Source organism: Linepithema humile, chromosome 2, assembly GCF_040581485.1.
Source record: "Linepithema humile isolate Giens D197 chromosome 2, Lhum_UNIL_v1.0, whole genome shotgun sequence".
In the NCBI taxonomy this organism is placed as follows: domain Eukaryota; kingdom Metazoa; phylum Arthropoda; class Insecta; order Hymenoptera; family Formicidae; genus Linepithema; species Linepithema humile.
Window position 1 is genome coordinate 22,652,003 of NC_090129.1, and position 23,852 is coordinate 22,675,854.

The 23,852-nt window shown below is 36.2% G+C and overlaps 4 protein-coding genes and 1 non-coding gene across 8 annotated transcripts; 2 read left to right on the plus strand and 3 right to left on the minus strand.

The window, feature by feature from the left end:
- Positions 1-618: 618 nt before the first annotated feature.
- Klp64D (kinesin-like protein 64D) lies at positions 619-7,277 on the plus strand. Of its 2 annotated transcripts, none has more exons than XM_012361507.2 (9): positions 619-779; positions 3,133-3,551; positions 3,754-3,944; positions 4,027-4,166; positions 4,253-4,450; positions 4,587-4,978; positions 5,107-5,524; positions 5,608-5,733; positions 5,862-7,277. In XM_012361507.2, the coding sequence occupies exons 1-9, from the start codon at positions 771-773 to the stop codon at positions 5,997-5,999; spliced, it is 2,031 nt and encodes a 676-aa protein (XP_012216930.1). In that variant the 5' UTR covers positions 619-770; the 3' UTR covers positions 6,000-7,277. The 2 variants fall into 2 exon arrangements, with proteins under 2 accessions (XP_012216930.1, XP_067205596.1); XM_067349495.1 differs by lacking the exon at positions 619-779 and adding an exon at positions 2,606-2,765.
- LOC105668868 (lysosomal Pro-X carboxypeptidase) lies at positions 6,644-10,093 on the minus strand. The gene is made up of 7 exons (XM_012361509.2): positions 9,797-10,093; positions 9,528-9,668; positions 8,958-9,238; positions 8,414-8,571; positions 8,167-8,339; positions 7,640-7,992; positions 6,644-7,547 (listed from the first exon to the last, which is right to left on the minus strand). Exons 1-7 carry the CDS (start codon positions 9,968-9,970, stop codon positions 7,331-7,333), a joined length of 1,497 nt encoding a protein of 498 aa, XP_012216932.1. The 5' UTR covers positions 9,971-10,093; the 3' UTR covers positions 6,644-7,330.
- A 708-nt stretch (positions 10,094-10,801) lies between these two features.
- LOC105668882 (putative leucine-rich repeat-containing protein DDB_G0290503) lies at positions 10,802-18,472 on the minus strand. Of its 2 annotated transcripts, XM_012361534.2 has the most exons (12): positions 17,778-18,472; positions 16,432-17,296; positions 16,172-16,260; positions 15,897-16,097; positions 15,795-15,827; positions 15,339-15,578; positions 15,097-15,266; positions 14,534-14,995; positions 14,104-14,426; positions 13,893-13,996; positions 12,390-13,739; positions 10,802-12,322 (listed from the first exon to the last, which is right to left on the minus strand). In XM_012361534.2, exons 1-12 carry the CDS (start codon positions 17,895-17,897, stop codon positions 12,122-12,124), a joined length of 4,158 nt encoding a protein of 1,385 aa, XP_012216957.1. In that variant the 5' UTR covers positions 17,898-18,472; the 3' UTR covers positions 10,802-12,121. The 2 variants fall into 2 exon arrangements, with proteins under 2 accessions (XP_012216957.1, XP_012216958.1); XM_012361535.2 differs by lacking the exon at positions 15,795-15,827 and having other exon boundaries at positions 17,778-18,470.
- A 292-nt stretch (positions 18,473-18,764) lies between these two features.
- LOC105668884 (THAP domain-containing protein 5-like) lies at positions 18,765-22,493 on the plus strand. 2 transcript variants are annotated; one of them, XM_067349499.1, is made up of 6 exons: positions 18,765-18,885; positions 19,009-19,212; positions 19,286-19,426; positions 19,483-19,668; positions 19,764-19,862; positions 20,140-22,493. In XM_067349499.1, the coding sequence occupies exons 2-6, from the start codon at positions 19,060-19,062 to the stop codon at positions 20,305-20,307; spliced, it is 747 nt and encodes a 248-aa protein (XP_067205600.1). In that variant the 5' UTR covers positions 18,765-18,885; positions 19,009-19,059; the 3' UTR covers positions 20,308-22,493. The 2 variants fall into 2 exon arrangements, with proteins under 2 accessions (XP_067205600.1, XP_067205601.1); XM_067349500.1 differs by lacking the exon at positions 19,483-19,668.
- On the minus strand, positions 22,483-23,710 carry LOC105668883 (uncharacterized). The gene is made up of 4 exons (XR_010888502.1): positions 23,589-23,710; positions 23,264-23,465; positions 23,049-23,189; positions 22,483-22,992 (listed from the first exon to the last, which is right to left on the minus strand). It is a non-coding gene; the product is annotated as an uncharacterized protein (transcript).
- Positions 23,711-23,852: the final 142 nt, after the last annotated feature.

Below are 23,852 nucleotides of genomic sequence, written 5' to 3' on the forward strand. Positions count from 1 at the left end.
TATATATCTGACCCATTTATTTTGCCACATTTATATTTCTACAAAATTGAGAATAATTATTTTTAGTTAGCCCGACTGCTACACTACTCGCAATCAGCATTCCAAGAATGGATCCGCAGCATCAAAGGGTCTTAAATTGTTAATACACATTCCCTCCGCGAAATTTCTATTTTCACCGGAATCACAATCGCACAAGTGTCGATTGATCTTATCACTCCGCGTCATTTCACATCTCACACAAATGTCAAATTTTATTTCACTTAAGAGAAAAACGTTACGCGATCGCATCTTCACACAATTTTTTTTCTTTTCTGTTTCTTCGCTAGGTAGCAGATTGAAATAACGAGATCGATCTCCCCCGATCGCGTGCGATTCTTACCTGGTGCGTGCTGCAACGCCGGGGGCTCACATCGTCCCGTCTAACGGCTGGAAGCGCCGACGCTCTATATCGGAGATGACGCTTTATCGTGGTGGTTCTCTTCTGGTCGCGCGGGACATAGCGCTACCGTGCACCGGGAACAACGCATTGTTACGTCCGTCAGCTGCTGCTCCGCTCCGAACCGGCACGCTCACCGGGGGGGCAGGAGGGGTTACGAAGCCGGCTCTAGCGTGGAGAAGGGCACGGGGCAAACGACAGGGGCAACCGTCGACGAGAGAGACAAAACCTGGAAAAACGAGAGGCGGAGAGAGAAAGAAAATTAGGGGATAGTTTGTTGGTGACGCACATACAAAACCGGACCCCGCCGTGTCCCTCATTTGAATTCTTACAAATGAACGAGGTAATTAACTGCTAACACGCAAATGCGGTTTATTTTTTGCGCTATTAAAAAAGAAAAATTAAAGAAATAGGCGGAAGTAAAAATAAATAACAAATTAGCTGAGAATAAAAAGAAGAAGGCACATAAAAAAAGAAGATGCTTGTACGAAGGTGGATCATTGTTCTCGTTGTAAATTAGTATTATTTCTCACCTTGCGTAATGAGAAAGGTAATTAATTATTAGAAGAAGTAATTAATTATTACTAGATGTAAATAACCCAGAAGACAAAAGATGGAAAGCAGACAAAGAGAAGAAAATAAATAGAAAAAGAATCGGGGTGAAAGATAGACAAAAGAAGGAAGAGAGACGAAAGAGTGAAGGAAAATACTTGAATAAAGTAGAACCATCGCTCGCTGAATAAGATTACTTTGAATAAAATAATTAATTATCAGATTGTTTGTTTTTTATTAAACATTGAAAAGGTAAAAGAAAGGACATTTAGATAAAAGAAGAAACAAAAATATAAAACAGAGAAAATAGAGGGAAGAAAATGAAAATTATGTTAATTAATAGACTATATATATCACGATTGACTCTTAAATGGATCTATTAATCTTGTGATAATACACGCCGTTCCGCCTGAGACTTTCGTCGATAGAAAGTGTGTGTTTACACATTCATTATGCGTGTACGATCTTTTCTCATGATTTTTGCACGCGCATTTTCCTGTCGCGGATGAAGCGCTTATTGTATCGGTTGCTTAATTACAGTTTAAATTGCACAGTACAAGTGCAAATTCCGCGAAAGCTGCGGAACTATCGCGCGATGTTACACTGCTGGAGTCTGTTGCACAGGATATCTCAATTTTAATTCGTATAAACTGATTAATAATTAGAAATTTTGATGAAATTCAAGTTATTTCTTAGCAAACATATCAAGATAAATTACTATTTATTATAATCTTTTACTCTTCACAATTATATATCTTTCTAATAGCATTTCTATAATTGTTTAGATTTTATAAAATAAAACACAAATGCCTTTCACGCTCTTCAAAATTAGATATCTTTATAATATTTTTTTTTAGATTCTATAAAATATAAAACAAATGCGTAAAAATAAACACAGTGTAAAATTGTGTAGTATCTATTTGCATTTCGATAACTCGTGAAATGTCGGTGCTATGATTTTGAAATTGAAATTCTCGTGTCTGATTTATTTAAGCAATCTGCCGTCGATGGGTGATATATAATAGAAACGGGATATTCTGTGGCAACAACGGTAATCTCTTCATATGTCATTACCCAGAAATGATTTGCTGACTGTGCTCCGTTGAATCAAATCTCCTAGCGAGTTAATTACGAAGACGAGTACGTCGATGATGGTGCAATATGGCTTGAATGAGAAATGTTGAATTATTTTTAGGAAGCAGTTATTTGATCCATGTTTTTTTTCAGACTTAGACGCGAAGAGTTCGTTATTGAAAAAGTTAACAAGTAAAATTTAAGCTCTGCCTTGCAGACGCCGCTATTGAAAACGATTTAATTTAATTCTAAAGATGTGCTATTACTAACACAATCAATAACAACTAGATTACATTCAAGTTAATTATTATATAACAATAACTTGAAATAAAACTGTTTGCTGCTGTTCAAATTATTGAACCACTCAATTTATCGAACCGCTCCAATATAAAAAGAAAAGCACTAGCGCTTTTGTATCTGTAAACCGTATCACTTAGACTTATTTTTAAATTGGCAGTAGATATAGTTTGCTAATATTGTTACCAAAAGAGTCACTTATTAACAGAGTTCACTATGTGATTACTTGTGCGAGAAAAGGTAGCGCTGTGCAACACGCGCAGGCCGCAAGCATTGATCCATTTGTTTATGGAGGTCGTCTGCTAGTTCGACATTTCTTGACGTGTCTTTACACATCATGCTGTGAGAAAAGCGTGCATTTATGTAACTTCTGCGGATAAACGAATCCGCGATGCCGGGGACCGAAGTTAGTATTATATTCTGCACAACGAATATACGCACTATCAGAACAATGAGAGAGAGAGTAATGTAATTTGTTTGACATTTCTAACGTCAAACTCCGTGAGTCTGTAGCCGAGACTGGGCTTCGATTATTTAACATTATTTATTATTTATTAACAATTTATTTTAGAATTACTATATCATTTGTCAACATTAAATTTATGTGTACACTGATATATGTAGTAGATCTTAACATTTGCCTTGTGAAATTTCTCGCATCTCAGTACATTCCTATTTATTGTATCAGTAATCACAAATTTACAGAATTGTGTAACATCAAAATTTTTTTAAATAGAAGATCTGTTCTCATGCAATGAATGATGTTTGCTCAGGACAGTACGACGGAGCTGGGAGAGATAGAGAATGTCAGAGTGGTGGTGCGAGTTCGACCGTTGAACAGCAAGGAGCTGGATGGCCACTGCAAGAACATAATAGAGGTGGATACTCTGAACAGCGAGATCATCATAGAGAATCCAAATGCGGCACAAGGAGAGCCACCCAAACTCTTCTCCTTCGACGCAGTGTTTGACACAGACTCGACTCAGGTGGATATCTACAATGAGACTGCCAGGCCTATAGTGGACAAGGTGTTGCAGGGCTACAATGGAACAATCTTCGCCTATGGACAAACCGGCACCGGCAAGACTTACACCATGTCCGGTGCCAAAACCTCTCCACAAGCCAGAGGAGTCATTCCGAATACGTTTGCACACATTTTCGGGCACATAGCTAAAGCTGACGAAAACCAAAAGTAAGGATTTATTAGAAATAAAATATATTTTGTTATACATAACGATTTTTTTATGAAGCAATATGCTGTCAATTATGTGAAATGAATATTTTGAAGCGACATTAGAATTAACATAACATAATTAAGATATTTATATTATCTGAATGAATAGAATTACACATTGAATATTTAGTAATTGAGTAAATAATTATTGCTGTTATAGATTTCTCGTGCGCGCCACGTACTTGGAAATCTACAATGAGGAAGTTCGGGATCTGCTTGGCAAGGATCAGAATACTCGGCTTGAGGTAAAGGAAAGACCAGACATCGGAGTGTTCGTGAAAGATCTGAGCGGATATGTGGTGAACAATGCCGACGATTTGGATCGCATAATGTCGCTCGGCAATAAAAATCGTGAGTGACAACGAATATTATAAATAATAAATCAATGCACGATATCTGTATATGTAAAAAGTAATCTTCTAAACAAACGCAGGTGTTGTCGGAGCTACTGCCATGAATGTGTCCAGCTCTAGATCCCATGCGATATTTACAATTACAGTCGAATCTAGTCAGATTGGTGAAGATGGAGAGCAACATGTAAAAATGGGAAAGCTTCATTTGGTGGATTTGGCTGTACGTACAATACGACAGAATTATTATTTTTTAAACGCAAGTGAATTTCCTTAACCGTATATCCTTACGCTTGTCTCAACATCTAGGGATCGGAAAGACAAAGTAAGACAAAGGCAACGGGTCAGCGACTCCGTGAAGCAACTAAAATCAACTTGTCATTGTCGACATTGGGAAACGTAATATCCGCGCTGGTTGACGGACAAAGTTCTCACGTGCCTTACAGGAATTCCAAACTGACTAGGCTGCTCCAAGACTCGTTAGGTGGAAATTCGAAAACATTAATGGTAGGCAACATATTTTACACATTACTTATTCCACACGTAATTGATACATTATTGTTAATTTAGTAATTAATGTTATGTAATTATGCAAATCTAGTTTCCAAATAATCAACAAGTTAATATTACAATATATTTGCAGTGTGCAAACATCAGTCCAGCAGATATGAACTATGACGAGACCATAAGCACTTTGCGTTATGCAAATCGTGCGAAAAACATCAGGAATCGCGCGAGGATTAACGAGGACCCGAAGGATGCTCTACTTCGTCAATTCCAAGTCGAGATCGAGCAATTGCGCAAGCAATTGGAGGAGAATGGCGCAGAACTTTCGGAATCTGAGGAAGAGTCCGAAGATTCAGAGGAATCCAAAGAAACGAAGCGAGACAAGAAGGTTCGGCGTAGAAGGAGCCAAATATTGTCGATGGAAGAATTGGAAGACAGAGACGCAGACTCAACAGAAAAAGTTGATAAAGCCGAAAGAGACGATAAGAGTCCCGTGGACAAAGATGTCATCGAACTAAAGAGAACTCAGTAAGTTTTCGTCTAAATAAAATAGTATAACAAATAATAAAATCTACAAAATTATTTAAGTAAACGACGAATGATAATGTAATGTTTAAATGTGTATATTTTTAGTATATTAAATGATTTAATTTCAGGAGCGAGAAGGAAGCGCTACGGGAAAAAATGCAAAATTTGCAGAATAAGATATTAGTAGGTGGTGAAAATCTGTTGGAGAAAGCGGAAGCTCAGGAGCAATTGTTAGCGGCCGCGGCGGTCGAACTCGACCAGCGGAAGAGCAGAGAAGAACAATTGAAGAAGGCTATTAAGGCAAAGGAGGCGGAACGTATCGACATCGAGGAGAAATACTCGTCTCTGCAGGAGGAAGCGGCTGGAAAAACGAAAAAATTAGCGCGGGTGTACACAATGTTGATGTCCGTCAAGGCGGAGTTGTCGGATTTGCAGCAGGAGCACCAAAGAGAAATGGAGGGTCTTCTGGAAGGTGTGCGGGGAATCGGCAGAGAATTGCAGCTGCAGAATCTGATCGTGAATCATTACATTCCTGTTCAGTACCAGGTGTGTGTTGCATTAGCCGTTTATAATATTAAAAATGAAAATATATCCTTTGCATATATTTTTTTTTCTTTGCCAAATGTTAGACAATGATCAAGAGATACGTTCATTGGAACGAGGACATCGGCGAGTGGCAGCTGAAATGTGTGGCATATACGGGAAACAACATGCGCAAAGCGCAGACGATATCGCCGGCAGGAAGTAACAAAGATGTAAGGCTACAATATTTCATACTATTAATTCTATAGAAAAGATTTTTCTTGATATCACGGAAGATATCTTCCTTCCAGCCAAACATTTCACAAAATGTTAATTACATAAAATTTTCTTCCGTTCGCAGACGATGCCACCAGACATGTCGAACATATATCTCTCTTACAACAACGGAATAGACAATACATTCGTGCAACCGAAGAAAGTGCGAAGTCGTTCCGGCGTCCCCAGGCCAACCACAGCACATCGACGTACACCGCATTGAAGACAGAAGGGACTCTGTCGTCGAATTACAGAGGTTTATTTTGTTTCTCATACTTTTGTAGATCTATTTTTTGAGATTTGCGTATCCACGTTCGCTTACGTAATCGTGCAGTGTATCTCAATACTCGTATCGGTGACTCATATAATTGGATACATCCTTTTTAACCTTTTTCTCGCGATACCTTTCTGTCACGATACTCCATATTATTTTTAAGATCTTGAATTTTTTTATATAGATATGACACTTGAGAGACAAGTATAAAAATATACGAATCTAGTTGATTGAAAATATAGTTTGACACTAATCAACATAAAAGTATAATTGATACACACATATTGATTGAGATATTTGTTAATTACGAAATCTAGGCACAGTAGATGAATGTAAAACTATTTATTTAAACACATTCCTTTCGAGTTCATTTTAGAACACGCCACAAAAAAGACAAGTATTTCATCTAAAAATATTCATTTTTTTATTTTATATTTTTTAATTATTAGAAATACATTTTTATGTTAGTGTGAGAGAGAGATCACTGTTAATGTGAAAAACAATACAAATCCGTCAGAAAAAAAATGGAAACAATGCTGTACCTGCAGAAAGAAAAGAATTCGAGAGTTTGAGAAAATTAACGTATCATGGAATCACAATATACTTATATTTATTTGTGGATTCGATTTAAACTTCGAATTTTCTTGTAAGAAAAGTACCTAATATTTAGAAATTCCTATATCTTCGGTGACTTTATTCGCTTACACATAATCTCTTTGGATAAACTTCGCATAAAAAATTATGAAGTGATAAAGAGGTAAACTAAAATTAATACAACGCATATTTATAATTAATGTCGAGTATTAGTGTCAAATAATTTCGATGGCGTTATGAGTTTATTTGATAATGTAGTCATTTTTATGTACTCTAGTGATATTAGATTTGTGACAAGAAATTTTAGACAACACAAATGTCTGCAAGCTATTGTGAAAATGTCTGAAAAGGCGCTCTATTCTTTCAGACATGCTTTAGACTTTTGCGTTGTTTGAGAACATTTTATATCCTCTCGTGAAACTTTTAGAATACCCGACGAAACATGTGCATTTATTATTTACTGTGATACCGAAATTCTTTCGCATACGTTTTTGATTAAGTTTTTATCAACGCTTTGTTTTGCGTTATAAGTAGTCAATCCATGGCAACGCTGAGTATTTATTGTTGTCGCGGCGTGCATGTCCTGTTTTTGTATTTATAATTTAGAAATAAAGAAAAACAAGAAAAGAAAAATTATGAATAAGCAAGTTATCCCTAGGAATTCGGTAATTTACATTTTTATTGCACTAATATTTAAGTCTTTCATTTTTCTGATACTCCGTGATCCACTTTCTGATGAAGTACCGATGATATTTGCGCGTCAGAATAACGCTGAATGGGTCGTTGACGTTACTTTCTCGCAAATCAAGATGATGCGCGGCGTCCGGGATCAGTATAGCAGTCGCCGACGAGGATAAGTTACGCAATACGCCTCCACTTGTCCACGGATCCAGCAATCCGTTGCTGAAAAAAATAAGAAAATAAGACAAAGAAAACAGAATATAAAAATTAAGAATAAGATCGATAAAATGCGATAAACTATTTTTTTTGTATACCTGAAAATAATGTTGGTTACGGTGGAAAGATTTTTACAGCCGTATCGCTGACAAACTAGATAAGGTTGCGGTGAAACGGAATATTTCTTAAAACAGGTATTATTATAATCTTTCAAATCCCATTCTGCCGGCTCGAACATATCGTTGACACCATCGGTGCACATCGGCATCACCATTTCTGTGCAGGCCTGATAATCCCATCCTTTATCGGCGTCCAGGCCTGGCTCCGCATCCTTCGTCGAAATGCATTTCGTTTGACCGGTGTAATTCGTGTAAACACTAACTGCTTGATGGAGCGCTGATAATAGCGGTTTTCCGGTCAACGAAGAATTTGTCAGGTATCGACAAAAAACCTGAGTAAAAATTCCAAATCAGCAGTTTTAAAATACTTAATTTAGACTTTGAATTATTTCCTATAAATATAGCATAAATAAAAAAATTTTTTTCATAAAGAAAAACGGATATAAATTTGTCAGGGAATTTACACTCGAAAGAAAATTTACAATTGTAGAATTCAGAATACTCACGTTAATCGGATTGCCTGGCAACGGCGCTAAGAAATTAGTCTCGTATGGATAATTAACCATAGCCAAGTTTATATAAACATTCTGCAAAAAATCTTTCAGCGTTTTGATGTCCTTCGTAGTATTTAGCGGTTCACATAGTTTCCAATTATCCGACAGCCACTTTTTACCTTCGTCTAAAATAAGAAATCGGGAAAGATAAAGAAAATTTATCATTACATTAGAATTATCAGAAAAGCTATCTTCTTACCTTTTGAAGTCACGTTACTTATTGTGCTCCATGCTTGTCGGATAAGGTGTGCGCACGTTGGATTCGAGGCACGATAATCCGACGTTGCTATCCGAGCAAACACTTCGCATGCCACATTATCAGTAAATTGTAGAAGTGGCGCGGAGGCTGCAATCGCACTACAACGAATTGATAATATTATTTAAAGTTTTGCGCGATAAATTATTGATTAAACGAGTCTGCTGTATTGTGCTACTATATTTACGTTCTTAACAAATTTTATTCTACATATTTTATTTTAGATAATTTTATTACGTAAATTTCTCACATTTTTGAGTGCAGGTTTTATTAACGTTTAATTCTAAAAATAATAACTGAGCTATGATTAATTCATTTCACATTGATGAAACCGATCTTCAGATACTATCATGATTTTTCACATCTGATTTAAATTATTGTCACATCCAGAACTAAATATAGTGCAAAAATAATTATATTTTACACATTTCCTACATGTATTTTTAGCTATATAAATCAGATATCGCTAGCTAGCGATAAAACGTACCCCTGAACGATGTGAGGGTATTTCATACGCATCCAAGCGCTGAGCATACCACCGTACGAGCCGCCGAAAACTATAACTGGGCTGCGATTATATCCCGGCTTCGACTTCAGATGTTCAATAAGATCCACATAGTCGGCCAGAGCTTGTTGAGATGTCAGATATCCAAGATGTTGCGGGTCCGCGAAGGACTTGTTCCCATAAGGTAACGATTCGCCGTAGTAACGGTGCTCAGCAAAAACTACCATTGCACCAAATTTTGGTGCAGTTTCCCACAGAAAACCCTGCCAAATATTTTGAATTGGCAAAGAGTACATTAATCATAATGCAATAATAATCAATTCATACATTAATATAAAATTAAAAATCAAATTAAAAAAGAACTTTTTTAAAAGAGTTCGATTCCTTAAATTTCTCTTTACTTTTTGATGTTCTTTTGTAGTAATTTAAATGCATGATAAACGAGTCTGAAACGTAATCAACATTTCTTTGTTAATTAAATTTGCAGTGGTTCCTTACACAAATCGCGATCGGATATTATTAGTGCATATAAATAAATTGTTCCTCTCTTACGGTATTTTCCGCAAAAACTTCGATGTCGCCTTCATTTCCAGTGTAGAAGAATATAGGAGCATTTTCTGCTTTTCCCCAAGTATCGTTTATGAGGTATCTCAGTTTAAAGGTGTCCTGTACAGCGAAACTAAAGTGATCCACCTTAAAAATTAACAATAATTAATAATTATTAGTCTTATTAATATAAATAACAATTGTTTAATGATTAATAACAGCCGTATCACAATCTACAGTTAATATATAATGATGAAATATACAAAATAACTCACTCGCACATCCAACGTTTTATTCTCGTATTTGTATCTGGCGCTGTTTGGCAGTGCGCTGTGCTTGACCCTCAGTCGCCGGCTCTCGCTGAATGTGTTTCGAAACCTCGAAGACTGAACTGTCGGCTGGCACAGCGTGGCCACGAGCAGCAGCAGTATCTTCAACGGTAGATTCATAGTGCAGCCTCAAGGAACTCCGCGTTCTCGCGGAAAAACGTTCACTTCCTGAGTCGTTACAATACTGATCACTCCGGCACACCAACACTCTGTTCCACTCCTCACCATTTTACATATATATAGGGTGTCGCAGAACAAATGAACAAAACTTTAACTCCGCATTGCTCACGTGCCTGTTTACTTCTATTGCTTCCTTTTACGTAATTTTACGTAATTACGCGATGGAAATCTTTGCATATGTACTTCAGATGCTATTTACAAACATTACTAAAAAAATAATATATTTGATAATGAGATATTTACAGGAAAAGGAAAAATGCAGAGCTTTATCCACTCTTAAAAATTACCAAAACGCTTCTCCAGTGCAGTATTCAGCAAAATTGCGGCCACTGGATACTGCACTGTGTGAGACGAAATGGGAACGCAGCCATAGTTTGATAGCTTGATAGCGAAGGTTATTTTGACGGTTATTTAAAATTAAAAAAATTTATCTAAATATTTAGATTTCCTAATTATTAAATTACTATAATAAGTGCGCGCGCGCAGCGCGCGCTTGTATTGTTCTAGTTAGATTTAAAAAAGCTGAAAGCTTGCTATTTGTAGCTTGTTTGAATCAGTTATCGATATGAACTGAGATCATTTTTAACACACTTATTTATCACAGCATTTTTCAATACAGCAGACGTTCATTAGCCGATTGCGATTTTATTTATTTTATCTTTTATAAGATATCTACTTTAAAAATACATCTGAAAACATGATAGAGATTTTATATATATGTATGTGTGTATCTAATTATTATTGTGTAGAACATATAATAATGATAACATGTTTTTTGACAGCGACATAAATTCTTTATTACAAAAAATAAATTAATTCATTCTACATACAAAAATACATAACTAATTAATTAATATTAATAATACTTCTCTATATCCAGTGGACACACTGGAAAATAATATTCCTATTTAAATCGCACGGTGTATCGATGTCGAACAATCTTACCAAGATCTTCACACTTACAGAGAGATATACAGGTATTTATTTGATTTATATAATACTCCGCGACTCTTATAAGCCGATACGATATACAATTGGCCATATTTTCAGATTGCACACATTTGTATAATAAAATAAGCAAATTATATAATAAAAATTGAGAGAGACGTTTGATGGAATTATGGCGTCTTGTTCAATCGATTAGATATATTTCGTTAAATTTTCTGTAAAAAAGAAGAGAGACGATACCGAATGCCTCTGATACTCTCAAGAAGCTATCGCGTTACTTAAATATACATTTTAAATCATTTAAGATTAAGAATATAACGTAGATCTTTGTTACTCAGTCCTGCTGTCTAACGCGTCAAAAAAATCTTTTAATATAATTTGAGTTTTGTCTAGTTAGAATACTTATATATAAAGCAAATTTCTCTATTGTAGAAGTCACACTTTGTACAATCTTGATAGAGATTATCTGTATTCCTCCTCGCGCGACATGCGTATAAAATGTGAACAGATCTAACACTCAAAAGTAAACCTTTAAAGCAATGTATTAAATGAGAATATTATTTTAATTCGCTATGGGAGGCAAAAGTTAATGTTTACCTTAAAGACTATATATATATTTTGATTTTCTCTTTTTATCGCTTACTCACGTAAGGGAGAAAAAGAGGGAAAAATCCAATAGAGATCCAGTCTTGCGTGTATTATGTCATAATAAATGCTCGGCGGAAACACATGACTAAAGCTTTTCCTTTTGTTCGTGATCTTACATGTATATGATTTCATCTTAAATTACAGACGAGTTACAAAATTACAATATTAGTTAATGTAAATACGGTTTCTTCCTATTTTTACAGCATTGCATTCTCTCGTCGTATCGATTAATACCTAATATGTATAAACGTTACTATCGAGTTGGAGTACTCAGACGATTAATCAGATAATTGTACTTCAGATTTCTCATTTCTATCATATGAATTTTTACTTATATTGGTCCCTAACATAAAACTCCGTTAATGAAGTGTTGTACAATAATGTGCTTTTTAAATTAAAAGAAGAAGGTATCTAGCCTCTGTAACTACACTTTAGCTCTTAACCGGGGGAGAAAGCTATTATTGCATATTACTTAAAGAATACTTACTACGTATTTCAGCATTTATCTTTGTACTTCATAAGTCGCATTTGTTCCTCTTTCTCGGAATACAGAGTTTCAAGCGCCTTGACTTTCGCGGCGTACTGCTCGTTAAAAACTCCACAGTTTTGTTGTACTTCGTCCATGGCCTTTTTGTATCCCTCCTCGATACGTTTGCATTCACTTAACAAATGCTTTTCCTTCGCCTTCGCATAGCTCTACAATACAAACGTACGATATATTTTTCATAAAAAAAGTAATCAGCAGATTTCCGCGTATACTAACCTTATAATTAATCGCGGTTTCTTTCGCCTTTTCATATTTGCGTTTCAACTGATCCATATTGCTCTTTATGTGTTTCTCCTTATCCTTCAACGCCTTGATCTCGCTGCTCAGTTTCTCCCCGTTGGATTTCAACTTCTGTATCTCCACGTCTTTCTCCGTCTCCTTAGCTTGACACTCTTTAAGCTCAGCGACCCATATCGTCATCATCTGAGCCATCCAGTTTCTGTCCTCGTCAATTTCGTTTTCCTTCTTCTTCAAGTCCGCCTCCAGTTTCTCGATCTGCAACCTTCGCGTTTGTAGCTCTTGGTTGCAGATTTCCAGTTTTTTCCCTACGATCTGACTGATCTGACTGACTCTCATTTTCTCCGCCATTATTCCAGCCCGCAGCGTCGTCACCTCTTGATCTCTCTCGTTGCATTTCGTTTGCCACTCTAATATAACAGTTTTGTACTTTTCCTCTAACTCCTTCCTCTTCTCGAGATTCTGCTCTTCGATCCCTTTAAGCTCTTTCGCTACCTTCGGCTCCATCTCTTCCCGCACTTCCTTCGTTATGATCTCCTTCATCTTCTGAAAGTCCGTGCTGTCATTTGTACTGCGAGGAGACAGATTCAATTCCGCGGAAACTTTATTCTGGCTCTTGACATACTGCTCGAACTGCTTGGCTTGATTTCGCAACTTCACCACCAGCTGGTCTCTCTCGTCCTTGATCTTCTCAAAATCTTTCACCAGTCTGTTCAGTTTCTCGTCTTTGTTTCGTAAATCCTGCTCGAGCTGTTGTATCCTCTGTTCCAGCATTATTGATTCATTCGCATGTTCTCCCTTCGAATTGTTTAGCCTGGATAATTGTGTAACTAAATCTTTATAACGCGAGAGTTCTTTCTCCAATTCGCTCTTTGAATTCAACGTAACTTCGCCACTCTTCCGTCTTCCCGATAATCTTCCCTCGAAACCGCTAATCTTCTTCCTCGTGTCGAACAGCTCTGTTTCCAATTCGGAGATCTTCTCCTTACAAGTGTCCCGCTCGCTAAGCAGATTGTCGCACCGACTCTTCAGCGTCTCGTTCTCCGCTTGAAACCGAATCATCTTCAGCTTTACATCGTCCGAGTCATCGAGCTTTGTGATGCGCTTTAAATTCGATAGCTCTGAATCTAATTTGGAAATTTTCGCAAGAAGATCTTTCCTTTCACTGGCGACTTTTTCGTATTTCTTTTTCCACGACTCCTTCGATATATCTTTCTGCGCGATTGTCAATTTGGCATTGTCTAATTCGGTTTGGTAATCGGATAACTTTTCCTGCTCTTGTAACGCGATTTGAAGTTTCTCTTCCAAACGTTTGCAATCTTCTTCCAGCTGTAATAGAAGCATATTACTCGATACATTATACGAAGAAAAAGTCTGAAAATATATAAATAAAATCTAATTAAATTTAAAATGTAACATAGTTTCTATTAAACTTCTGATACAGCTTTATGTTTAAAGATTTAGAATTAATAAAGATTATACCTGACTAATTTTTTCTAGGTGTTTGGAACAATGGTCGGGTAAAAGAAAACTTATTTCTTGATTCGGGTGTGCATTTCTTAGCTCATGCAACGCTTCTTCTTTTGCTAGAAACATAGTATTGATTAAATTAAAACAAAATTCCTTCACAATGTTTTATCATGTTTCCCATAAATAATATTTTGCCTCTTGCTTTGTATCATTCAATACTTACCCTTTTCTATTTCAGAATGTATCTTTCTCATGTGATCCTCCTTTTTTCTTCTTTCATACGTCAAATCTTTCTCTAATTCAATTATTTTGCTTTTGAACTCTTCGCTTTCCTTGGTCAGCTTATTACGCAGTTTAACTTGTGTTTGCAATTCATTCTCCAATTTTTCCATATCCTTTTGATGAGATTCCATCGCGGCATATTTGTTTTTCAGCATTTTAATTTCATTTTTATGTTCGTCTATTAATTGCTCCTTCGTTCCACAGACATTTATGTATAATTCTTTTACATGATCTAATTCTTTTTGCGTTTGCTCTAATTGTACGCTAAAAATAAAAATTCTACTTGTGTACATATAGTATTACGTAGATTTATTAATAATATTTTTCTTAAAATTATTTAAAGTGATTTAAAAAAAAACGCAGATACTTACGATAATTGTACTATTTCCATTTGTGCTTCTTGCTTTACTCTTTCTACAGCTTTAGCATGTATCTCTAAGTACTCCTTATTGTACTCATCGATAGCTTCTTTCTCTTGTTGCTCCATAGTCTCCTGATGCATCTTTTTAAGCTTCTCTTGATTAACAGCTAAAGTTTCCTCTAATTGTTGTTCTATATTACTTTTCTCATCGCGTAACAGTTTGTATTGTTTTCTTACGTCATTCAAATGATTCGACAGTTCCTGTATTTTAGCATCCGCTTTCATGGCTTCGTCAGTTAATACAGAATTCAATTCTTGTTCTAACTCGTTGATTCGCTTAGCGTATCGCGCCGCCTCTTGCTGACACGTTTCAGCTACTGTCCGAGCTTTGCTCAACTCTTTTTCTGTCTGCGATAAAGTATTCTCCAAACGGTTTATTTCTTTTCTCTTCACAGCTTGACCAGCCAAACATCTGAACAGTCACAAAAGTAACATTGCATTATATGATCAAATGATCAAAAAACTTCAATGAAAAATCTGGAAACAAGAGAAATGCATTTAAATAGGTATTACCTGTTCAATTCTATTCTCAATTTGTTCGTGATGTCGTCAACAGGTTTCGATTTCGATTTATTAAGCTCTCCTAATTTCATCTGTCTAATTGAGTCAGATTCTTCCTCCAGAGTTGTAGCTAATAATGAATCGTACTGCGCTATGTCGCTCTTGGCTAGCTGCAGTTTGTTCTAAAAATATAATTACGCAATAAAGATTGTGTTACTTTGAATTTTTCAAAATTTATATAAAATTTTAATTACCTGCAGTTCTTGTTCATTTTTATGCAGCTCCTCCTTTTCCTGAGACAATATTTTCACTTGCGCCTGCAATTGCACTACCTGCTGAGCGGTATTTGTGGTCATGAGATTTCGGCATTGGGCTTGACTCTTTTCCAACGCTTGTGCCAATTGATTCATCGTGTGGCCTTTCTCCACCATGAGACTCTCTTGCGCTCTTCGTGCTTCGACCAATTTATCTTCGAGAGCGACATATGATGTTTCCTGTTAAAAATTAAACAATATAACAACTTAAATTTGTAAGTTATATTAACATTACATGAATGTATAAAACAATATAAAATAATCAAGTTTATTATAAAATCAAAAATTTACTTTTAGACATATGCATATATTAACAATTCTTTTTTTATGTATTTATATCAATAAAATATTAAAAACGTGATTCTGCGAACACAAAAATAACTAATAGAAACTTGCCCAAATATTGTTGCTGGTGTCCATATTGAGCAGCTATGGCAAACATGATTACAAACAGAGTTATTGAAAATTTGATGGGTAACAAGAAATTTTTTAGCGTACCTTGTCATTTAATTTGTCCGTAAGAAGATCTATCTGCGTCTGCATATTATGCATCTCCACTGCATGTTTTTCTTGCGCTTGCTTTAAAAATTTCTCGTGTATCTTATCATTCGTCTGCAATGCCTGTGCTCTTTCCAGTATGGCGATTTTCTGTTGCAGATCCATGACAGAGCCTCTGGCGACGTTTAGTTCTTCCGTTATCTGTAAAAACAATATTGTTGGTAATACGAGTCTTAACATTAATTATAGTGAAATTCAAATATATATTATTTTACATTTTGATTTGTCTTCTCTAGAACCGCATTTTTCTCTTTCAAAGACTCCATTTGCATTTGTAGATCAGCTATCTCAGTTTTAGCGTCAACTAAAAGAATTAAAGACTCAAAATAAATGGATGAAGTAATCATTTTGACTTTATATTGTTAAACATCCATAATACTTCATTAAAATTATTTTAATTATTTGATAAAATTAATATTCTTAAATAATGGTATTTTCTTGAAAGGCTTATATGATTTATTTCTTTAAGTTTTACCAAGTGCATTTTGTGCTTGAGTCCTTGAAATGTTAATTCTGTCAACTTCTGCCTGAAGCAGCATCAATTTTCTGTTCATTTTATCCTTTTCATCTTCTTTCTCCAACTGCAGCTGTTGCAGCTCCTCCGTCAAGCGATTGATCTCTCGCATTCTAACCGAATATAATACTTCCAGTTGCTCTTTACTGTTATATTCCGCCGTTTTGTAACCTGTATCGTCGTCTATTGGCCTGCCATTCGGACTAGTCTTATAGCAATGATTCATGTGCTCCGAGGTAACGTTGTCGCCTCCACCGAACTCGTGAATCTGCTTATTTTGTACATTATTCTCGTACGCATCGGTAAAACCGTTATTAGAGTATTTCTTAGTAATGTGAGTATTGTAATGATTGGATGGCGTTTCATAATTATAGGGATAATTTTCGCCAAATGTGTATTCTTCGGCCGACTTTGGCGGATGCATCTTGCGATGATATCCAGCAGGCGGTTTTGTTAATTCATACGGCGTCTCCAGCACAGTGCTGTTGCTGTCACTGAGTCTATTATTACCGTACGGCGTCCCCGTTTGCCTGTATAGATCAAAGTCGATTTGCATCCCACTGACCTCGGTGTCAGGCTTGCAATTCGTTTTCACATCGTGATCGTAATTGTTCAGATTTTCCACACGATCACAGACATCGAATTCCTTCTGCAGTTGCACTACCTGACCTTTGCCAGGCATAACCGATTCCAAATCATAATTAACCACTGTATCAGTGCAGTCAATGTCTCTGGTATTGTCATCGTGATAGTGACTACTATCAACCGAACTGACATCATCATTGTTTTCCAAATCATTAAATGCATTTGTTAGGAGGTCTTTAAGCTGAAAGTAAAACAAGAAACATATTATTGTATGAATACATTATCAAACTTTATTTACATCTTCATACAGTCTTCTTTTTTACAGCTAAACTGTATACAGAAGATTTTATCTTACTTTAATTCTATGCAGTGCACTTATATCAATTTCTTTACAATAAAATTTTATACAATAAAGCTTTCATTCATTCCTTCCCATCTATAGAGCACAGTAATAAAATTGTTTCATAAGAAAATTCTACAGAGTGGGTTTTACATTCTTCTTTTAGGACAACAGCACATTCAAAAATGCTGTCTACAATAGAATTCTATAAGTATAGTGGACTCTGCATATATTGTTTTCCACTTTCCTCACAGATCATAATTATATATCATAAAACTCTTTTGACTTCAAATGTAGTAGAGTTTACGATTTCCTCTACACATGTCACGGAATGAAATCCGGAGCACATTGCGGAAATCTACGGGAAAACAAATAGCGTTACCTCCTCGTCGCGTCGCTTCTTATCCTCCTGCTCCTCGTCCTCTTCAAGCCTCTGTGTCGCCGTGTTCAGCTGTATGCTGTCCGAGCCCTGAAACAGGCTCAGGCCTGGGCCCGCCTCCATGCCCTGGTGCCGGCCTAGCACTGGCTCACGACGAACAGCACGCGCGATTGACGGACGCGTCTATTGTGCGCAGCATATTTTTGTTTATAACGCCATAACCTAGACGCAACAAGTGGGTCACGGTGTACACACGATATATCTACGCCGCGGCGGCGGCGGCGGGCCGCTATCGCGTCGCGACGACGAGTATGCAGAACGTGCGTCGCGACGCGCACATCCCTCGGAGGGCACGCGAAAATTGATGCACGGCTGCTGCGAATACTGCGGCGCGGACGTACGCGATTATTTACATACGCCAGTGTATATACCGCGTACATACGCGAAAGTTCGTGCGCTTGTAAACAATCTTCGAAAAATCGAGCAACAGTACTGTAGAAAGCCTGTATGCGGAAATGGGCTCCCGCGACCGTCACTCGCCTTCCATTGGTCAGCTACGATGATTATCACCAGCTATCACTAGAATACGGCTCGGCGCCCATTTTAGCACCTATGCTTGGCGCGCTCAGAGCTAAACATAATCGTCCGTTTATACATATGTAATATAATTATGTTGATATGCGAGCGATGAGCTGTGTTTAACTGATGATAGAAATATAATTTACAATTAATATGAGAAAATTTATGATTCATGATTAAATTAAACGAGTTTTGAACATGGCTTTTATATAATTTATTATTCGTGTTGTTTAATTAATTAATTATACCCATCAGATATTGTTAAAAGTTGACTTTAAATAGATTTTTGCGACTATACAAATATGTTTCGGCAAGAGATAGAAATCTTAAAAGAATCTGGCTAATGTCATTAGTTTAATAGAAAATGGCGTGTTTACTGTTGTGTACATACATACGCTGATTTGTACTACTAAGGCACTAGATATGTAGGTATTCTTATCCGCCATTTTGGTTCCTACTAGATGGAGAATTATAGCGTATATAGTATAGCTTAGTATAATATGGCGTACATGTGTAACATGTCAATTATTTGGTAAGAGACTAATAATTATTTTGATATTTTCGTAGAATTGAGGCAATCGAAACTTTAATTATGTCATTTATATTATACTCGTTATTGTGTGCATTGTGAAACCTTGATATTAATTTTTTACAGGTCTATTTTAAAGATTGTCAGAATTGTCAATGGGCAAATTGAAATGTCCAAATGCCTTGCTGCGTTGCAATTAATTGCAGCAACAGGTCCGAACAAGGATATAAACTGTTCAGATTCCCAGAGGGTTCCCGGGGAGCAACGTGGGTGGAAAATGTGCGGCGTGGAGATAAGTGGGCACCAACGGAGACTTCGCGCTTGTGTGAGGTACATTACTGTTAAAATGTTTGTCGCTGTAAAACTAAGATGAAATATGTAACACTCCTCACATTTTTTCTAGAAACATTTTGAAGATTCACAATTTGAAGCCCGTCGAGCAGATGGTTGGAAGAAATTGAAGCCGAATGCCATCCCAACGTTATTCGATATACCAAATCCGCCATCCATCATCAATCCACTTCCGCGGAAATCACTGTGCAAGGTAATTTTATCGAACAAACTGACAGTAATCAGAGAGTAAGGTTTTGCTTTTTCCAGAATTGTAACAATAATATTGCTCCTGTCCCTTCCAAAGCAACAGTAAACGAATTTGTACCGGCAGTTGAACATAATTATTCAATTCGACCTCAGGAAACACGGAATGAAGCAAGTAATTCTCGATCTATCGACGAAACATTGGCTGTTCATTCGAAAACAGCGGAACCTATAATATTTCAACAACCGGTACATTTGCATAATTTCATTCATATGCAATACAGTATTGCGAAGAACGGAATGCATGTATGAAGATATTAATAATTTGTGTTCTAATATCTTAGAATTTGGTTAATGCTGAAAACACAATCCATAATATGATAGGACAAGAGCTCAATCCCGAGCCAGTACAAGTAGATGTATCGATAATCCCAGAAAGCGAGGTAATTCAAGAATTATTCATCGATTATGTTTGTTGTTACATGGTCGTTAAAAAATATAATAAATGACAAGGCCCAATTTGTCATGAATCTTAATAACTCTTGAGGGTACTATTTCAAAAAGCATATCAAAGTTTTGTTTCGAATAAACTTTTTATTACCATTGGAATTGATTATTAAGTTACATTGGTTTTTTAATTCTTTTTTTTCCATCACTCTGCGTAACTCTAAAGATTTCCATGCTTCGAAACATTTTTTTTTTATTTTTATTAATCGGCAGGCAGACGAGCTAGCACGGCTGAGGTGTGAGAATCAAGAGTTGCAGACAGAACGAACAAATTTAAAAAAGTTATTGGCAGAGAACCAGAAATTACGTGACCAAATAAACGCCATGGACAGAACAAGACGATCGTTCTTAAATGACGATCAAATAAAAATGTTAGAATAAGGTCGTGTGTCCAAATGGTTTCATGATAGTATTGTAAGAGGTCTCAAATTTAGATTTGCCCTCTCTGTCCATGGCTACCAATATCTTCGCGGTACTGGTTATCCATTGCCCTCGTATGCCACAATTATGCGACGAATACAAGACTTCAAACTCGATTTCGGGATTTTTGAGGACATTTTACAACTACTTAAATTTAAAGTTGAAACTATGGACCCAACAGATAGATTTTGTGTCTTATCGTACGATGAAATGAAAATTAGCAAACAACAAGATTACAATAAAAATCTTGGTAAATTTCTTGGTCGTGCAACTTTGGGTAAAAATCTTGATGATCTCGGCGAAAAAGTATTTGCAGTTGTTGTTCGAGGAGTGAAAAACCGGTGGAAACAAATTGTTGCGTGTCATGTAACTCATACAACATCGATCGATCCCCAACTTTTAAAAGATTTCATGCTCGACTGCATCACATCTGTAGAATCATGTGGTCTTTATGTTGTAGCACTTTCGTCAGATTTAGACAGTAGGAACAGGGGGTTATGGACGTCTTTGAACATCCAGGCTTCGAGACATGGGACTATAAACAATTTTTTTGTTTTCAATAATCATCCAATATACGCTATGCCAGACGCTTGTCATGCGCTAAAAAATTTGAAAGCTGCTATGTTGAGGCAACTCATTTATTTACCTGAAGCGTATGTCGAGTTAGAGAAACTTCCAACACATATAGTCGATGGGTCTTATATTAAAAAATTGTGGGAATATGAAATATCAAAAGGGTTAGAAAAGCGCCTGCTACATCATCTTCGAGCAGAAGATATTGAGCCTACGACTTTCGAAAAAATGAACGTTGGCGCAGCTATTCGATTTTTCTCCCTTAAAACTTTAAGCGCATTGAAAACTGCAGTTCAAAATGGAATATTACCTCTGGAAGCTCTAACAACTGCTCAGTTTATTCTCACAATACACCAGTGGTTTTCTCTCATGTCCTCCAAAGTTAGGAAAACTTCGATCACTTTGCGAAACTGTGACCGGAAATATATTTTCCTGCACACGATTATTGATTTGTTCCAAAATGCTGTATTCAAACAGGGCTGGAAGCCATTGAATTACGGGTTCGTTATTGCAACTTTGACGTTTTGCGATGTTTCTGAATTCTTGATGAAAAATGGATTCGATTTTACCTTAGGGCACCGATTTACTCAAGATGTAACTGAGAACATTTTTTCGCAAATTCGGCGTAAAGAAGGATCTATGCCTAGTGCACTGAAAACCTTGCAAGCGATTAGACTTATCTCTATATCGCAATATGTATCTGAGGTAAAATGCAATAGTTATATGAGTGAATCTGATGAATTTTTGTTAGACTTTTGTGAAAAGAAAAGGAAGACTGCTCGTGAAAGGTCCTCTGCTTGCATTAATAAATCTGTGGATACTTCAGTCGTAAATATTACGTCCTCACTTGTCGATTTCCAAGTGCAGACTTTCTCTCTCAGCGATTTCAGTCAAATTGTGTCCCAGTACGATGCCACTATTATATTTCATATAGCCGGTAGCACCACAAACGCAAAGCATGTTTGTTCCAACTGTCTTGAATTTCTGTCATCAAAAAATTTGCCCGACATCGAGTTTATCAATAAAGCAAAGTCTTACACTAATGGAATGAATCAAGGTGGCCTGAGAGAACCTTGTTTACAAACATTGTCTTTGATCTTTCATTGCGAACATTTTTTCACAGTATACAAAAATTACATTTTAAGAAATTGTAACTTTGCTTTGATTAAACGTTTGGTGGAAAATATTGATATTGTCTTTCCGACGTGTTGCAATATGAAAGAAAAAATTGTTAAACATTTTTTTACTGTCCGTTCTTTCTGTGTAAAAAACTTTTCAGAAAACAGCAAAAAACGACAAATTATTTTTGGAACTGCATCTGCCAAACAAAGGAAAAATTGAATTAGCTTTTACATGATATTCGGCTGTGACAAAAGTGTCGTCCACGCAAAGTAAACTGATATCGATAACAGCGCAATGTACATCATGTTAATGTGCAATTATTGAGGTGCTTATGTAGTACACATATGTTGTTCCAAAGAAAACAGATAAACTTAGTTTAAGATAATATATATGTATACATATCAACATGTTATGTTTTATATTGTTCAATAAACATAAGAGTATATTGAAAATCATTTTTAATTCATTATTTCTGAGCCATTACAAAATTGATTTTTAGGTATATATAAATTCTGATTGCCTGAAAATTATATAGAAGATTACACATTTTGTTTTGATTTCAGTGATCAGTGAGTTGAAAATTCATGATCTTATATATACAATTTTAAATTTATAATTTCAATCTTACAAACACATTCACATGATTTCATTTTGATAACTTCAATTCGTTTGCATTATTAAAATAATACATTATTTGACATTGTATTTATGCAAATATTCAGCAACTTGTGGGTAAAACGAATACAATTTGAAAATAGCATGCCACCTTTCTAGCTTCTCTTTCATGGCCTGGTTTTCAGTAAATAGAGCTAATGTTTCGTCGATGGATCGAGAATTGCTTGCTTCATCCCGTGTTTCCTGAGGTCGAATTGAATAATTATGTTCAACTGCCGGTACAAATTCGTTTACTGTTGCTTTGGAAGGGACAGGAGCAATATTATTGTTACGATTCTGGAAAAAGCAAAACCTTACTCTCTGATTACTGTCAGTTTGTTCGATAAAATTACCTTGCACAGTGATTTCCGCGGAAGTGGATTGATGATGGACGGCGGATTTGGTACATCGAATAACGTTGGGATGGCATTCGGCTTCAATTTCTTCCAACCATCTGCTCGACGGGCTTCAAATTGTGAATCTTCAAAATGTTTCTGGAAAAAATGTGAGGAGTGTTACATATTTCATCTTAGTTTTACAGCGACAAACATTTTAACAGTAAATGTACCTCACACAAGCGCGAAGTCTCCGTTGGTGCCCACTTATCTCCACGCCGCACATTTTCCACCCACGTTACTCCCCGGGAACCCTCTGGGAATCTGAACAGTTTATATCCTTGTTCGGACCTGTTGCTGCAATTAATTGCAACGCAGCAAGGCATTTTGACATTTCAATTTGCATTGACAATTCTGACAATCTTTAAAATAGACCTGCAAAAAATTAATATCAATGTTTCACAATGCACACAATAACGAGTATAATATAAATGACATAATTAAAGTTTCGATTGCCTCAATTCTACGAAAATATCAAAATAATTATTAGTCTCTTACCAAATAATTGACATGTTACACATGTACGCCATATTATACTAAGCTATACTATATACGCTATAATTTTCCATCTAGTAGGAACCAAAATGGCGGATAAGAATACCTACATATCTAGTGCCTTAGTACTACTTGCTCAATTTTAGCAATTTTTAGCAGCCAGAAAACGCCTAATCGCGTTCTGCGACTTCTCCACGGCCAAAGGACGCCTAATCGCGTTTTTTATTTTTTCAACAAATAAAGAACACTTATATAATCACATCCTCC

Bases quoted from the DNA above. Each gene is read 5' to 3' on its own strand.
- Klp64D (XM_067349495.1), top strand. The intron at 4,167-4,252 runs GTACGTACAATA...CTCAACATCTAG, and splicing joins TTCATTTGGTGGATTTGGCT to GGATCGGAAAGACAAAGTAA. The intron at 5,734-5,861 runs GTAAGGCTACAA...TTCCGTTCGCAG, and splicing joins CGGCAGGAAGTAACAAAGAT to ACGATGCCACCAGACATGTC.
- LOC105668868 (XM_012361509.2), bottom strand. From the start codon at position 9,970: ATGAATCTACCGTTGAAGATACTGCTGCTGCTCGTGGCCACGCTGTGC. The intron at 9,669-9,796 runs GTGAGTTATTTT...TTAATTTTTAAG, and splicing joins ATAAAACGTTGGATGTGCGA to GTGGATCACTTTAGTTTCGC. The intron at 9,239-9,527 runs GTAAGAGAGGAA...AATATTTGGCAG, and splicing joins AAGTTTTTGCGGAAAATACC to GGTTTTCTGTGGGAAACTGC.
- LOC105668882 (XM_012361534.2), bottom strand. From the start codon at position 17,897: ATGGAGGCGGGCCCAGGCCTGAGCCTGTTTCAGGGCTCGGACAGCATA. The intron at 14,996-15,096 runs GTAATACCTATT...GTGACTGTTCAG, and splicing joins TTGAGAATAGAATTGAACAG to ATGTTTGGCTGGTCAAGCTG. The intron at 12,323-12,389 runs GTTAGTATACGC...TTTGTATTGTAG, and splicing joins AAACCGCGATTAATTATAAG to AGCTATGCGAAGGCGAAGGA.
- LOC105668884 (XM_067349499.1), top strand. From the start codon at position 19,060: ATGCCTTGCTGCGTTGCAATTAATTGCAGCAACAGGTCCGAACAAGGA. The intron at 19,213-19,285 runs GTACATTACTGT...CATTTTTTCTAG, and splicing joins AGACTTCGCGCTTGTGTGAG to AAACATTTTGAAGATTCACA. The intron at 19,669-19,763 runs GTACATTTGCAT...CTAATATCTTAG, and splicing joins CTATAATATTTCAACAACCG to AATTTGGTTAATGCTGAAAA.